Source organism: Ornithodoros turicata, chromosome 5 (genome assembly GCF_037126465.1).
Source record: "Ornithodoros turicata isolate Travis chromosome 5, ASM3712646v1, whole genome shotgun sequence".
In the NCBI taxonomy this organism is placed as follows: Eukaryota; Metazoa; Arthropoda; class Arachnida; order Ixodida; family Argasidae; genus Ornithodoros; species Ornithodoros turicata.
In genome coordinates this window covers 16,437,027-16,453,399 of record NC_088205.1, presented here as the reverse complement: position 1 = coordinate 16,453,399, position 16,373 = coordinate 16,437,027, and the positions used below count along the sequence as shown (strand labels likewise).

General features: G+C 46.9%; 1 protein-coding gene across 1 annotated transcript; it reads right to left on the bottom strand.

Moving 5' to 3' along the window:
• Nucleotides 1-7,172: 7,172 nt before the first annotated feature.
• LOC135395335 (uncharacterized) lies at nt 7,173-16,140 on the bottom strand. The gene is made up of 5 exons (XM_064626567.1): nt 15,927-16,140; nt 14,844-15,014; nt 13,543-13,921; nt 11,233-11,488; nt 7,173-7,843 (listed from the first exon to the last, which is right to left on the bottom strand). Exons 1-5 carry the CDS (start codon nt 16,003-16,005, stop codon nt 7,298-7,300), a joined length of 1,431 nt encoding a protein of 476 aa, XP_064482637.1. The 5' UTR covers nt 16,006-16,140; the 3' UTR covers nt 7,173-7,297.
• Between the last annotated feature and the right edge of the window lie 233 nt (nt 16,141-16,373).

The following is a 16,373-nucleotide window of genomic DNA, read 5'->3' as shown; positions in this document are numbered from 1 at the left end:
CACATAACCGCATAGGATGGCTACGTGATCGATCATCGTGGCTAAGCGAAAATATGTTACGGTCCACAGTGGCGCAATCGGCAGCCACCACAATATTTGTGCGTGGCGCATTGAGCTGTGACAAAGGAGCGTGAGTGTAAATCTCATACATGCTCCGTCGTACGTACCTTTGTAACGGAAGCTTTCACTCCATAGAAAATATTTCCGCAACAAGCTCTTGTCAGCGCGAAATATATAAGGGACAGGCAATGGATTTTACGACAGTATGTGAATTAAGCGACGTAGGCACAAAAGTATATGTTAAATGTCATTATCACTGCTTGTGATTCATATTTAGGTGTCCAACAACACTACAAGGGATTGGTGTTGATGAACAACGTTAAGTGGTTATAGATTTAGTTAAAATACATTGCAGTAGTTAAAGAAGTAGTTTTAAGTACTCCCCTGAAAAGTAGTTAAACTACTCCATCACAAAGTAGTTAGTAGTTATAGTAGTACTACTGCAGAAGTAGTTAGTGGCCATCACTGGTAGTTAGTAACAGTTAGTGATAGTTAGGGGTGTATAGCCACTGAGGGCGGCCCTCTTACACTTATGTCACAAAATGAGTAGCTCGACCCGGAATCCATCCTTCACAATCATGTAAACACGTTTCCTTCATCCTACCACATCTTCCACTTGTCTCTTATCACATTGTTCTTGTTCATAGAAGTCTCACAATATTTCTCTCCCTCTCTTCGTCTCCTATAGGTAACTCATTTAGACGAGCAACAAAATGAGTTGCATTGGTCGAAAGCATACCGAGCTGTATCAGCTCGCGTGGCGTGGTGGTTAGGATGATCGCCTTCTGCCTCGAGGTTGTGTAGAGACGCGGGTTCGCATCTCGGGGCACCGGCTGTGCTGTCTGAGGTTTTCCCTGGGTTTTCCGGCAGACTTCCCAGTCGAATGTGGGCACAGTAATCCCTGAAGCGGGCACGGACCGCATACGAGTCCCCCACTCCTTCCTGCAGTCCACGTCTATACACCGCTCATACAGTTGCTTCGCGGCGCAGTCTTGTCAGAACATCACGCAAATCATTTTCGTTAGAGAGGTGCCTCAGCACTGTGCAATCAAAAACCAGACACGAACGGCGCCTCGTGATCTTGAATGCTTGAAAATTTGTCCGCTACAGACGCAGCGCTCGGCTACTTGCGTCACAGTGTCAGTACTTTGTGTGCAGTACGCTCAGACCACTTTTTATTTTCTTTCATAATAGGGTGCGGGTTGGGGGTAGGTTTAGTAGAAAGAAAAGAAAAGGGGGGAAATGTCATAATAGGCCAATAGATTTAGAAGTAATAGGAGTAGATTTAATACGGCGCTCAGAGTAAGGTTTCGCAACGATTTCAACAACGCAGAAGCTTGTAATAGAAACGCTCCCCTTCTCTCTTCCGTCCGAGCCTCTTCAGATTTCCCATCACACGCTACACCAGCTCCGCCTTGCGGCTACTCTCTCGGTGGCCACCACTTTGAGCGGCACGTCATGCTCATAAATATTAACGCGGAGAAAATCAAGAGAGTCGCCTTTCATCGTTAATCACACTTAAAGCTACACAGGAGGCGCTTAGATCCTCCTCAAGTAAGGAATCCCTAAAGTGCGTCTCAGTCCATACATGCTTTCGCGGATGATGACCTAAGGTTCTGGCGTGGCCCAGGGGATCATTAGTCAAAGTCTCTTCTAATCTCGCCCTCTTTCGGTGACTTTTGTTATTAGGATCATTGTTTTTCGCCAGAACTTGACATGCATGTGCAGGGTGCGGTCGTGGATGCGTGTGAGTGGGTTGAGAGCTTGGTTATTACGTACCTTTCAAGTCTGCCCAAAGTAAGTAATGCTGTCCAAAGAAAGAGTCGAGACACCGGAGGGGGCTAGTGTCGTTATCGGGGACGAGGGACTAATGTGTTGCTTGAGACGTGACGAGAAGTTACGACGTCAAGTTTTCTTACACTACCCAGTGGGTTATTGAATCAGCCGAACAGCTTACTTCAAGTGCTACGCATTGCAAAGTTAAGTAAAATACGGGGACGTCACTAAAATATCGTCACTGTCGCTCTTTTGCACGTAGATGACTTGCGCTTTGCAGCAGACGACAGAGCTGCAATAGTCTATTGCGCGCGCTGAGATTACTTTTTTGCTTCATCAATGGTTCGAGCGGATCATGTGGAGACCAGGCTTTAATATCGCAATTGCAACGTGCTCCCTAAAGTCAATAATTAAAAAGTCGATAAAGTATCCCATAATTCGTCCCCTAATTGGGAAAAAAATACGGTTTCCTAGTAGTAATCCAATGACTTAAGAGCGTCCCCCCTAAGACAACTCCCGTTTTTCTTTCTTTCTTTTTTTCACTCACAAACGCGTTTTGGAGTAGCCAGTTCTGACTGGGTCGGGACTAACCTCTCCATATTTTTCTTTCTTTTTCCAATCCAATCCACAACTCCCCTTTTAATGAAAAATGTGTTGCAAAAAAAAGAAACACCCTGCATATTTCTTTATTCCGTGATGGGTAACGTTGTTACCGTTTCACGGAGTGCTGCATCGCAGTGCACAAAATTGCATTCTTCAACTACGATACCGTCCTTCAGAGCACATCGACATAGCACGCGGTTCAGTGATGTCGGTACGCATATGATGTCATTGTGGTGCAAGTATTTTCTAAAGTTCAATCGCAAGAACTGAGTTGATACGAGCTCTTGCTTCGATAGTTTCATATTAAACTATCAGTAAAGTCGTCAACGAATAGACTAAATGAATTTCCCTCGAGGATAATTTTGCTGAATTTGCGTGTTTATTGCATACATCTATTCAGAGGACCTAAACACGTCTTACTATATATAGCCAACATAACTTCGTAGACGCAAGTTAAATCAACTTAATGGAGATACTTAATTTGTAACAGATACCGGGTTTGTCCTGGCATTTCTGTTGGCCCGATAAAGACAAACGATACTGCTACGTCCAATAGTGGGAGGCAGTACACATCATTTCTCTGATTCCCGTTTCCCTTCCGTGATTGCGGAGATCTTCCGTGTCCCTAACCCACTTACTCACGACTGAGCCTTTCCTGCCTAACGAGATGGAACGTAGGGGACTAAATTGGTCTCCGTAATCCTCGGCTTACGGTCAGACTTTCTTGGTCAGAGAGCCCTCTTCATCTGACAGCGACAGTTAGGCTACTGGACCTCCGTAAAATAGACAAGACATACAATGCACCCGTGGTTCTTATTTGATGCGCACTCCGCGCAAGATGCGTTGGAGCTAGGCCCGTGCGAATAGTTATTTTAAAACTGAATCGAATACGAAGCTGATAGTTGTGTACCCGAACCGGATACACATGGAGCACATGTACGGATACACAGGGTGTTTGTTTTTAACCTTCACAGATTTTTTAAAATAAAAACGCTATGATCACGGCATATATGTCGTTTTTTGCAATTCCGTTATATGGCATGGCGGACATCCTCTGGAGGAGAGTACGTAATTACAGGATGACTAGTTACATAAAATTCACTAATTAACTCTTTAATTAAAAAAATTTCTGGAAAAACAAATATGAGACAAACAAATGCGAGACAATCCTCATTGAAAGCCATTCTATTACCGAGAAGTCCAGGAAAGAGCGCGTGTCGTGAAATATCCATCGAAACCGAAACCGAAAGCACCGAAACCGAAAAAGCACTTGTCAGGAGCGCATCACCATCGCCGACGGAGGCTTACCACGGCCGGAAAGCGGTTTACCTGACTAACAGATCGGCACATCATCTCCATCGCTCCAAATCAGGTGGCACTATGACGCGAAATGAGCGCTGTGATACCTGCGTTCCCGGTCGCCGCGGTTCCGGTTAATTTGCATATCAAACTTCGGGGATGGATGTTTTAACGGACGTTCGTATGTCAGGATTTTTTAAACGTGGACTGGCTTTCGACAAGGATAGTCTCATTCTGCAATCCTGCTTTTACCCGAAATCCTATAATTGAAAGTCTAATTAATGAATTTTAGGTAATCAGTCGTCTTACAGTTGCATACTTTCTTCGAGAAGATGTCCGCCTGGCCATATAACTCAACTAAGAAAACAACATCTATGCTGTTCTCGTAGGTTTTTAATAAAAAATCTGTAAATGATCAAAATAAACACCCTGTATCTAGGCGATATATTGATATCGATCACAAGTAGCGCTCGCTCAAGTAACACTCGAAGTAGCACGAAATTCGATTACAGAATTCCGTATTCGATGCGGAAATCAAATTGAACATACAACTATTCGATTCGGTATTCGGAAAGTTCGAATATTGGCGTAGACCTTGTTGTAGCAGTGTTTGCAGGAAACTGTCTGCGAAAAGTTTCCTTCTTTTTATTTTTTTCTTACAAGCACCTGTAAATCGTGCTCTCCCACAACTGTAGTTCCCGCGTGGCAGAGCCAACCCACAGGAAGCAAGTCACCAGTATTCAGGACTCGCTTAAAAATGTTCATGCGTCAATTGTTTTTGTACTGGTAACTCGGTTCACCGCATTATTCTTATTGTTGCGGAAACGCATATTCTATGGCAGCAATAAACAACCAGATATTTTATGGGAACCTTGCGGCAAATTCAAGTGTCGTTTGCGACAGCTGCACGTATCAGGTGGCAGATTGGCGAATGCCACCGAAGTCCAAGTACACAAACTCGTTACGTCGTCGATAAAGTGGGTGTCTTTAGAGGAGTTAGTGAATGCCAGCCTGCCCGCCTTGTATTTCGTCCTGCGGTTTAGCTCGCGTAGCGCGCACGATTCTTTACTGCAATGCTGCCCTGCTTCAGTCCGCATGCGTACAATACGTGCCTCATGATACCTTATGATATCGTATGCAAACGCAAACAGCCATAATGGATTCCTGCAATACCGCATTCCTAAAACCAATCCCGATCCGTAAGAGAGCCGCGCTGAAGTAACAAGACACCGAGACACGAACCATTTCCCCCCTGTTATATTACACACACACGACAACGTTGCGACGAGCGGCGCGGTAACTTCTCCGCAATGCACCGCAGAATGTCTTCCCCATCTATGTCTACGGCTCATTGGCTCCAACGTGACTTTTCCCCTCGCAAACCTTCCTGCACGTTTTATTGAGGCCCCAACGTTCCTTAAAAGCAGCCATTTCGAACGCTACGTCGTGCGTAATCAACCGTACGAACAGCGCAGTTTTGAAGACACCACTATTTCGCATGCAGCGTTTGTATGGGTTATAAAAAGGTTCCCCCTTTTTTTTTCTTTTTGTGGGGGTTTATTTTAACCCGGAGTTCATCGAGAAATAAGGGCACTGTGATAAGGTTCCGAAAGTGAGAGCGATGTAGTCCAGGCACGGTGTAAAAACCGGAGGATGTTAAAAAAAAAACGCTCATACGCAGACGCGAGAACGGTTTTACGTCTCCGAGGAGTTGGGTGGTAATAGCATGAACACAGGAAATGGGCTACATATCAATATTTTAAGGTGAATGTGTTCCAGTAGGAAACGTGAATGTGCGTGTCACCGTTGCTTTCAGTTTGAGGAAGAGATCGAATGACGGGGGGGTGGGGGGGGGGGGCGTGCACGGTATTGATGGAATGGTTCGACTTGGTCTTATGAAAGAGTTGGGTCTACATTGATCGTCGATGGGTAGACATTGTGCTTTTTTATGTAGGGTATTGCAGGTTCTTAGTTGGGGATGGTAGGATTTTGGATACGTTCGCATCTGGTAGTGTTTTATTCAGCTGGGCACGTCGAAGCAAAAAGGCGTTTTCCGTATATGTATATGTCCATGCTCGTGCACTGTTGCCCTAAAAAAACTTCCCTGTAACAGACGGACACTGGCGACGCTGGAGCTACTTATCACACGGCTTCAGGAAGAATCCCCTGCTGTGACGGTGCCCCTCACGAACTTTCATACACTTGAACGCATCCCATTGAAAAGGCACAGAGCGAACAATAAAACCAGAACGCAAACTCCAAGCGCGCGCCCTTTTGCCTTGATGGCATTCGGTTGATTGGTGTGAAAATACGTATAACCATTGGGACTTTCATGTATTCGTATCCTACAACACCACTTCAAGCTTCAGCAAGATGCCTCACACGTCCCGTACCTCATCCTATCACACACACACAAAAAAAAGAAAAAGAAAAGGAAAGAAAAATAAGAACATTAAACTTGAGATAGATGAGACAAACTTCCTGCATGGTGACGTACCCCCCTCTTGCTACGCAAAATCCCCCAGCAACTCGAACACCATGTGTACAACGCGCGAATTTTCGCCACCACAAATCGCGCTTCACACAGACAGTTTGGGGGGGGGGGGGAGGATAATAATGGCGCCCCGTCGTTATCAGCGGGGAATTAACCTCTTCATAAACCTTCCCGACCTGGTTATAGCTGCGACAGCCCGTATGATAAGTAAGAGCGTCTGGTCATAAATCTGGCCTCGAAACAAGCGAGCATCGCGGAAGACTTTGGAAAAAGCGAGGCAACGAATTATGTCTCATCCCGCGGGAAGCTTGCCCTGTAATTACTCGAGGGTTGCGCTGGGGATGCACAAATTTTCCACATTAGTGTGTTTCTGTTCTCGCTTTTTTCGGCTCTCTCTCTCTCTCTCTCTCCCCCTTCTCCTCCAGAAGGACAAGTAGTCTGCGCGATAGCGTGCTTGCGGTGGAAGGCAAGATGCGGTGAAAGGCAAAATGCGGCAACTAATGCTTTGTAAGAGTATTGTCTTACCTTTTCGAGTAAAGCTCGATTTCCCGAGGTATTTACCACCGCAATATGTCCGTTTCGCAGTGGTCCCGCACTTAGAAACTCATGCGCGCGCAATACTAAATGGACCTCTATGCAAAACACGCGCAATTTTCCGCTACCTTTTTACTTTAGGACAATATGAGTAGTGTCCGAGTTAACCCCTCATACCCATCGAAATTCTGAAAGGTATATCGTGAAATACACCAGAGAAATCGGGCCAACTCAAGAAGTAGTAAGTGAACCAACGCAGAACTTACTGGAAAGGCTGATATTGCGCTTGTGTTGGGTTAGTCCGAAATGGCTTCATGGCTAAGTTTAGGGCGTTTAGAACAAGGTCAAAAGAGTTCTCGACACCGAGACCACCAACTAAACAGGACCAGCAGAAAGAGTCACACCATGAAGGTTCAATAAAAGTTTTTTTCACTGACCGTTTTGTGGAATGAACACATGTTGGGATCATGAAACAAAGCTTCCTAATCATCCTATAAGGTATATAGCACGAGTAGTCTCGCGATAACACCGCTACCTAAACAACGCACCCTTTTGTGACCGACCTCCACGCACCCCCACCGCTTGCATTAGCCCAGCCTGTGCTTCTTCCCCTTGATAACCTTGCAGCAGAATTTGTTCGATGGACAGTTTGGACGTTTCGGGCAAGGAGATGTAGATCATTAAAGTGTTCACGAGAGTCATGATACAGAAAAAAATATAGAAGCTGCCCCTGCTGACGGTACCTTTGAAGCTATCAAACAGAACAGTCACCATGAAAGAGCATCCCCAGTTGAAGGCAGCGATGGAGCTCCACTCTAGGCCTAATGCTCTGCAGGGCACGAGTTCGGCGCATGTTATCCACGTCACAGGACCCATTCCGAGGGAGAAGCCGATTACGTAAATTGCGACCGTAACGGGCCCGATCTTTCTCACGAAAGTGCCTCCTGTGTCACTGCCCAGTAGTTCCGCGGAAGCCATGACAGCCAGTGTGATGCTGCAGATGAGGGACGAGAGCACAAGCATTGTACGCCGACCCATGCTGTCCAGAAGGGCTACGGCCGTCATGGTGACGGACACCTGTGAACGAAGCGAATGAACCTGAAACGTCACGGGAACCGAAGACATACGGGGTGGATGCTCTAAAAGGTCAGCCACATTGTCACGCGTGACGCGATGCTTACTAGCTACCTCTAATCTGAGATTGCATGCCGGAGAAACCTACGAAAAAATCCTGGTTACCAGGCACTGCTTAACGAAATAAATGCGACCACGCGAACTTCTGTCTTCACACACTTCCTGTGCGCCATACCAATGTAAATACGGCCGTCTGGCGGTTGTTGAGTATAGCATCCGCCTAAGGGTGCTAGCCGTCATGAGTTTGTTTCGGTTTCCACGTCGCTAGCGTCGCTAGGCAGAAGCTGCACACAACCATTGGCAGACCGCTGTGTTTACGTCGAAAACGAAAGTTTGCGTGGTCGTATTTATTTTGTTACCGAGTGCTCCGTAACCACGATTTCTTGGTGGGTTTCTCTTGCATAAATTCTTTACTCAGAGGCAGCGGAAGTCAAGTGGGTATCGCGCCACTCGCTATAATGTGATTGACCTTTTAGAGCGCCCACCCTGTACACTATACACTCTTAAAAATGAGCTTCACCGCATAGCACGCTGCTAGCCAACCATCATCTCGAATGATATCGTTATCTGCCCTGATTTGTCGAAAGAGGGAGGCGTAGCCTTTTTTGTGACACTTATGCTGTTCATAATTGTCACAAAAAAGGCGTACGCCTCCCGTTTCCAGCAATCAGGGCAGATAACGATATCACTCGAGATTATGGTTGGCTAGGAGCGTGCTATGCGGTGAAGTTCATTTCTAAGAGTGTAACCAGTTTACTATCAGCAGCCTATATGGCATCACACGAGCTTCAGTTTTCGTAACCTCCGAAAAACACAGAGTTTGGCGTCGCGAGGAAGCTATACTCTTAGGGGGCGTTCACACGGGCCGATTTTCAGCACCAACTCAGGCCAACTCGAAGCAACGTCTTTGTACCAACTTCAAGACTGTACCGTCTCCACTTCACACGTACCAACTTCTTAGCTCCGCCCACAACCAACCTTAGGACAATCGGGGTGTATGGGTTCAAGTCCAACCGCTGGTGACTTTTTTTTAACTGTCATTAATCTTGGGAAGTCATTTTATTTCGCCAGAAAGTCACCAGCATCTCCAAAAAATGCCTATTGATATGTTTATATGGCGCTAGTAACCAAAAAAAAAAAGAAAATTCCCAAGTATCCCTGTAGGATTTGAACCCACGCCAGGCAGTACGATGGGCACGAAATCGCTTGACGCCCTCGAGGGTCACGTGGCAACGCTCCTCACGTTGATTGGTTAGACCACCACCAACTCTCCGAAGTTTTCGCTCGGCGACCGATTCCCAGCAACTCGAGTTGGTCATGGTTGGTGATGTCGGCCGACTGCCACCAACTCCAAAGTTGGTTCGAGTTGGTGCAGAAAGTTGGCCCGTGTGAACGCCCGTTTAAAACAAAGCTTCCCCACATAGCACGCTGAAGGCTAACCAATGTACAGAGTGATACCTCTATCACTCTTGATTTGTGGACAGCGCGGGGCGTGCTCCTTTTTGTGACAATTAACATTTCTGCATAGGTGTCACAAAAATGCGTACGCCTCCCGTTTTCAACAAATCCGGGGAGAGAACGATATCATTCGGGATGATGGTTGGCTAATGGCTAGGAGCGTGCTATGCGGTCAGGTTCATTTTTAACAGTGTATGATCATGGGCAATAGCCACGCGGAAGACTGCGTGGCTCAGCGTGTTGCACAGTGCCGGATAAAAGTTTAAAAGGAACGCGCGAGCGGTGTATTTTCTCCCCGGTGAGAAGGAGAGGGGGCCTACTGGTGCAGCGCGTCACCCCTTTCCGTTGCCTCACCCGGTGCGGACCGCACTCCCCGCACCCCCTAATGACGTCACTGGTTTTAGTTACCCCTGCTTCCATACTTCGAGTCACACGACGGCTAATGTTTAAAAAAAAGCGTTTAACTATGCGAAAAACTTGGTTTATTGCGCTTTTTCCCATTGACTCCAGGCGTATTTAATGACACTTACCCCAGCCTACGGAGCGCTCATTTAGACATAATTAAAGGTTACGGAACTACAAGGTTAGTTATGTTTCACACCGGAAATATTTTTGTCGTTCAATCACAATATTACATTTTGTTGAAAACGCCGCCTCTGTATTCGTAACACTGAAGTTTTGATGGTACCGACACTATAATCATTTCTGGAACCTTCCAGAAAGTGTTTTCCTGGCAGCAATGGGAAAACGCACTGGAGATGTCACATTGACATATTTTAGCTCCCCACATTTCCCCCCGTGTTTATGAAGGTACTTCGTGGTCACGGAGCTTCGATTTGCGCGCGTAATGTATGCGGCTTCACGACTGATCACACCATTGCCGCAGACTACGTATGAGAGCGAAAGTTACAGTTTGCTGCACACAACGAATGGTCGGAACGTTATTGCCGGAACGTTATTGCCGCAGAACTAAGAAGAAAACCACATCATGATGGCGTATTCTCCCAGTAGTTCTCTAAAATGCGAAAGGAAGTTAAAACTTCGTTCCCGGGCAGCGGCGCACCGATCTGCAGAGCCGGCGACGGCGTGGCGGCAGGCGCTATGGCGATTTCGGGTGGTCATGCCATGGCAACACTGCCTAGCGCTCGAAAATTTCTAGGTAGGCGCCCGCGCTGGATCACGTGACCGTTGCCACTCGAACATGAGTGCCCGACCCCGAATCAGAGTGTCAGGAACCTCGTGGTTTCAGCTGCTTGGATCACGCTAGGGGCATTGCGGTCGTTCGTCTTCTGGTTTCGTCGTCTCTTAACTTATACTTGAGCTTCGACGTGCGGGACAATGCTGGCCCTCGCCACCTTCGCAGTGCGGACTTGACGACACCGAATATATTTGGCCAACCCGATGCCAAGTGCTAGCCGGCAAATTCCTGGCGATACGTGAACGCGGCGCGCCGAGGACAAAATTCACGGATCACGCGTTCCGTGATATGTAGGCCACCACTGTATACCACGACATTTTAACGGCGCCGGGTGCAATACATGCCGTTTTCACCGCTCCCGGTTTGGTGCAAAAACGACATCCGGTTTCACAGCCATCAATCACTTTGCCGATTGATACAGTTATCGCTTCTGATTTGAGGAGAGAGAGGATCGCATACGCCTTTTTGTGGCAGTTCAAAATGCCACAAAAAGGCGTACGCCTCGCGTTTTCAACAAATCAGGAAAGTGAAAAGTATAAATCTGTTTGGCGGCCGGTACCGAGCGTCGTTAGTCGCGGAAGGACCGGAAGTCTTCGTGGCACCGGAAGTTGTGGCGAGGGATTGTTTGTTTACCCGAGAATGTCATGTATAACACAAAAAGTAACTTATTTTTTACCTGAAGAGCGGCTAGCAGGGAAGCCAAAGCATCGGGCGACAGGTTTACCCCAGCATCAGAAAATGTGGCCCCGGCATAGAATATGATGGAATTGATCCCGGAAAATTGCTGCAGGAACATGATGAGCACGGCAACTGCAATGTGGACGCGAGGCGTTGGGATGTTAAGATAGGTCGCCTCGATTACAAGAAGCTCATCGTCCACAGCAGCGTCAGCAGGTCGGATTTCCCGCATGCCAGCTATGGCCTCAGCTCTCCTGGAAAGATAGTTATATTGACATGCTAGTGCTAGCTACTATTATCCTGCAGTATATTGAATGAGCTAGGCGTCTCGTAGTCAGCATGCGTTGGCCATGGTTAGCTGCGCTCTTAAAAATGAACTTCACCACATAGCACGCTCATAGCCAAGTATCATCCCGAATGACAACTTTCTCGCCCCTGATTTGTTGGAAACGGGAGGCGGGGCCTATTTTTGTGCCATTCTGTACGGCATAATACAAAGTAGGCTCCGCCTCCCGGTTTCTTCTGTCCAATCATTCATTTTATCCTTCATATCTATCAAGTTTCCACATACACGTGTCATTCGGGGTGATGGTTGGCTAGAAGCGTGCTATGCGGTGAAATTCAAGAGTGTAGTGTACTATTAGTAACTATTGGAGTATTTTTTTTACCTTCCAATTTGATGTAGGGTTCTCAAGAACAACACTGAAGCTTTCCAAGTTTAATATATATAAAAGCCTCAGCGTGGTGGACCACTCTTCATCTACTACCTGATGAAGTGTAGTCCGCCACGCGAAAGCTTAAATATTAAACTTAGAAAGTTTCTTTGTTTGTGGGTATTCTACATTTGATCTTGGACTCGACGCTTTTTAGGAACACAGAGGGCTTTTAAACTAATTTGACATTGCACTTTATGCGACCTGGCAAGACAAACTGAGACATGAAAGACGTCAAAGCTGGCGAGACAGGACAAGACCGCAATTTTATACGTGGGCGTTTATAGACAGAGGTGAGCCCGAATAAGACTGACAGCATCCACAACCGCACGGTATCCGCGCATGTACGATCCGTGACCACATCTTCAACTCCGTTCGTTGAAATAGATGTAGCTGCATTCGCATCCGCGGTTATTGCATTTCTAGGGAAAAGTTACACGAGGGAAATGTGTTAGAGACTGTTCAGCATGCAAACTTTCGCAGGAACGTCGTGTCATCCACAGCTGTCCAATAATAGCAGTGAAAGGCACAGCAACTAATCCAAGGGATGGCACGCTTCGACGCCATTTTTTATTCACTACGTGCTCGCAATCACGGCTCCTTATGGGGAACATCGGCAGAGACACTACCTGCGGATAAAATGCGGATTTCCGCAGAGGCGTGCGGTGTTCACCGCGTTTTTATCCGCACAGGTTTCGGAACGTTTTATATGTCCATCCACAAACCAGGCGTATGCTGCTCCCAATCCGCTGCTCCCGACCCGAACCGAGATAAAAGTCTTGATATGTATATCAAACTCTTCCGGTCAAGAGATCCAACGAGTCAAGAGATCCATCGAGTCAGGAGATCCAACCGGTCACGTGACAGGCGAGTCAAGAGATCCAAACAGTCAAAGCGTCATTCTGGTCAGGATTCCCGATAAAAAAGAAAGTCTATCACTTACCATGTTCATTGCAGAACGATTGCGCTGTACATAGTATTAAGTTATGAAGTGATATGCCCGGTAACAGTGAATACTTTTCGGTGTTTCCTCTCTTCTTACCACACACGCACACAAAAAAAAAAAGTAAGCGAGAAAATCCTGAGGTTGTGCTGTAGGTTACGGCGGCGAGTCCCCCTTTTGCCTTTCCACTTTTATGTTCATTGTCCCTAGCGCCGTAACACGCTATGCAAGAACGTTAACAAGCATACCCTCTTCCATATATAAAGCTTGTTCTTGTCACCAAACCCCAATCCCGTCGAAGGCAGCGCTTACCGCCGAAACGTCGACCCCCGTCCCTAAGTGTCAATAAACTCCCCTTTGTGTTTTCTTGTAAGCTCTTTGTCTTCTTCTCATTTTTCCCTAATTATATGTATATATATAGCACGTCTGGACTTTGCCCCGACAAAACTAGAGCAAAACTTATTCAAAACAAAGTGCCTTGTGTTCAAAAAAGAGGCTTGTCTATTTCGTTCTGCCATCCCGCATCTTTTCGAAATCAAAAACATCCTTAAACACATGGTAAACACCAACACGGTACGCCGATTACAAAGTGAAAAAGAGAAAATTAAAAATGCACGAGCTCTCTACCGACAAGAACAATAGGAAGACTTACTTGTGTGTTGCCATCTGCCACCGCGGCGATTCCACAGCAACTTGCAAGAATGGCATCATGATCGCTGGAGGCACCACCATCGAGAGCGCAAGGTTGGACCAGTCGAAGAATGTGCCGATTAGATAGGAGACAAAGATGCCAAAAGTGATGGCCAGCTGGATGGTGCCTCCGTATAGGGCACGGCTGTCCTCTGGAGACAGCTCGCTCACATAAGCCGGCACAACGACGGACACTATGCCCGTGAAGAAGCCGGTGCACACACGACCCACATACAACACTATGCGCTGTCCAGCGTACGCCAAAGCAAGCCACGATAAGATAAAGCCCAAGCAGCAGAAGGACAGGGCACGAAGTCTGCCAACCGCTTGACACAGAGCTCCTATAGAAAAGAGATGTCAAAGTATACTGGCTGGTACGGGTTAGGTTCCATCCTTCATATATCTCTCCGCTCAATAATCGTATGATTGAAATATTGTTTTAGTGGATCCGTCCCAGTATCAAAGCACTGAAAGGGTTCGTTGTTAATTGGCACTTGCGTGGTCTCTAAAGAAGATGTGGAAGGGTTTGAGTCGTTAACGGCTCCAGTTGAGTACCAAGTACTTCGTACAAGACCAAAAGGGCATCACATAAAGGAATTATTGCCATAGACATAACTTCCTTTGTTTTCGGCCGTTAAAGATACACAAAGCATTGTGCGACTTGAAGACATTACGCCCGAGGAACATTTCGATTCTTCTGCACTTCTCCTTGCAGATAATTCGCTAGTCATCAGCGCAATCATCTAGGAAGCGTATTTCAAATTGAATTGGAAGTCGGCTATTGGTTAGGAGTCCTTATTTCTTGTAATTTGGAAAAATCCACAAATTCGTGAGCCAGCGTCAAGCTGTGGCATGTGTTGCAAGGCAAAATACTGGTGACGAGATTCGCTTAGTATAGTTCACGTAATCTGCAGGTCGGCGAGCATGCGCAAGGACTCTAGCGATAACTATCGACGGCAAAGGGAGCAGCGTTCTGAAGGGGTGCTCGGGTTCGGTAGCCATTGGCGAGAAGAGGCGAGTGTAGTAGATGTCACGAGCTGTTTGTCTGTGTGCGGCATGGCTAGCACGGCGGCATCCACTAACCGCTGCAGACACAGGCTTCAACACACTGGGTTGGTTCAATAGATAGCAGCTTTATGCAGCTTATAGGGCACCTGATCCACCGATGTCATTGAACCTTGAATCGCCATCGAAGGAACAGGTTTAGTGTGAACTCTGGTAGACCGCTGTGCTATATGATTTTACCTTACTGAAACCGCTCACCTCCGAAATAGCAGCCGAACAACGCTCCCATATTGAGCAGAGAACCAAACCAGAAGGTATCGTCGGGCCGTAGCAAGAGGCGAACTTCGTCTTCCTCCTCTTTGGCTTGCTCGAGTAGGCTACTCACCGCTGGTGAAGAATAACCCAGACTGGTGCCCATGCATATGGAGCCTACAAGTGTGCGAAGACAAACGCATTCTTCAGCGAAATAGAAGTCATCGCTATGGTTAGGAATTATTCTGGCGCGTGATTTTTGCGACGGCTCTAGAAACAGCATACTTCGCGTACGGAATGGAGAGGAAATGGTACGCCGAAAAGTAGGGTCCCGAGATTTCGAGGGGTGCATTTCTCTTGAGGCCTTTGTTTATTCCTTCGTTGTTGGTATTAAAGTACTAAAGATTGACACATTTGTCACGCCGCGGTTCATACGTCATGCCGGACCAGATAACGCGTGACCGAGGTTAATGGCTTCATATGCGACGGGTATACTTCCGTGTAAGGCCGATTGGGTTCTCAAAATTAGCGAAAGCGTTTGAAGTGAAAGAGGGCCACATACCGAATCGCAAAATGCAGTAATTATAAAATTGTGTGGCTAGAATCTTTTGCATCTGCATAAAACCATGTGAAGCACTTCTGCCGCAGCAGATACAACCTTGCTAGGCCTAACGGATGTGGAGGCCGTGACAGACTTCTGATGGCGTACGACTACGCATTCATACGATCAGAACCTGCAAAAGAATCCTGGTAACGAAATTGGTCACAAAAAAGAATTGCTCTCCGTGCATTTCCACTGGGCGTTCCATGGCGTTCTCCGCATAGTCACACCAAGCTACTGAAAGGGGTACCACCTATGCCGGGGATGCTGTTACTTTGTTACCCAGAGTTTGATACCACGATTTTTTTTTATTTCTATCGCGTAGATGTGTCGTGGTACGCCAGCGAATCTTCGTTCGGCCAGCAAGTAGCATGTTACGTCCGCAACCGGGAGTATACTTTACGTGTAAGCGCGCATATTGAGCTTCATACCTTTCCCTACAAGCGAAGCGACATAATACGAGAGGACCGAATCTGAAAAAGGCTTACCCAGCCATGCTGCGGCGAAAGACGTATAGATGGTTTCTGAAACGAGAACGCGGCCCGTTACTTCCTCGACTTCAGCCATTCAGAGATTCGTCTAAACCACTGGCTTTCGCGACGAGCTTCGGAAGGAATGTGCAGAACCGGTGTGGACCTTCTTCTTCTTCTTCTTCTTCCTCAAACCTTTGCTACGCTATCGTATGAGCTAGCGTAGCCCTGCGCGTTGCCTTCCTCGCGCTCATCCGGCAATGGCAATGCCAGTCATGCCTAGCGTGCGAACATGTGCAGGGTGCCGTAATTAACATGCGCCAAGATAAAAAAAGAGGGGGAAACTAAATGTTCTTAGCAGTCCTGCATTGTGCCTGTTATAATTAATTTAACAGCCTAATTATATTGGTTTAAGCGCCCAAGTATCGAGAGGAAAGCTGTAGAGCGCCGGCCGAGGTGTTTCTA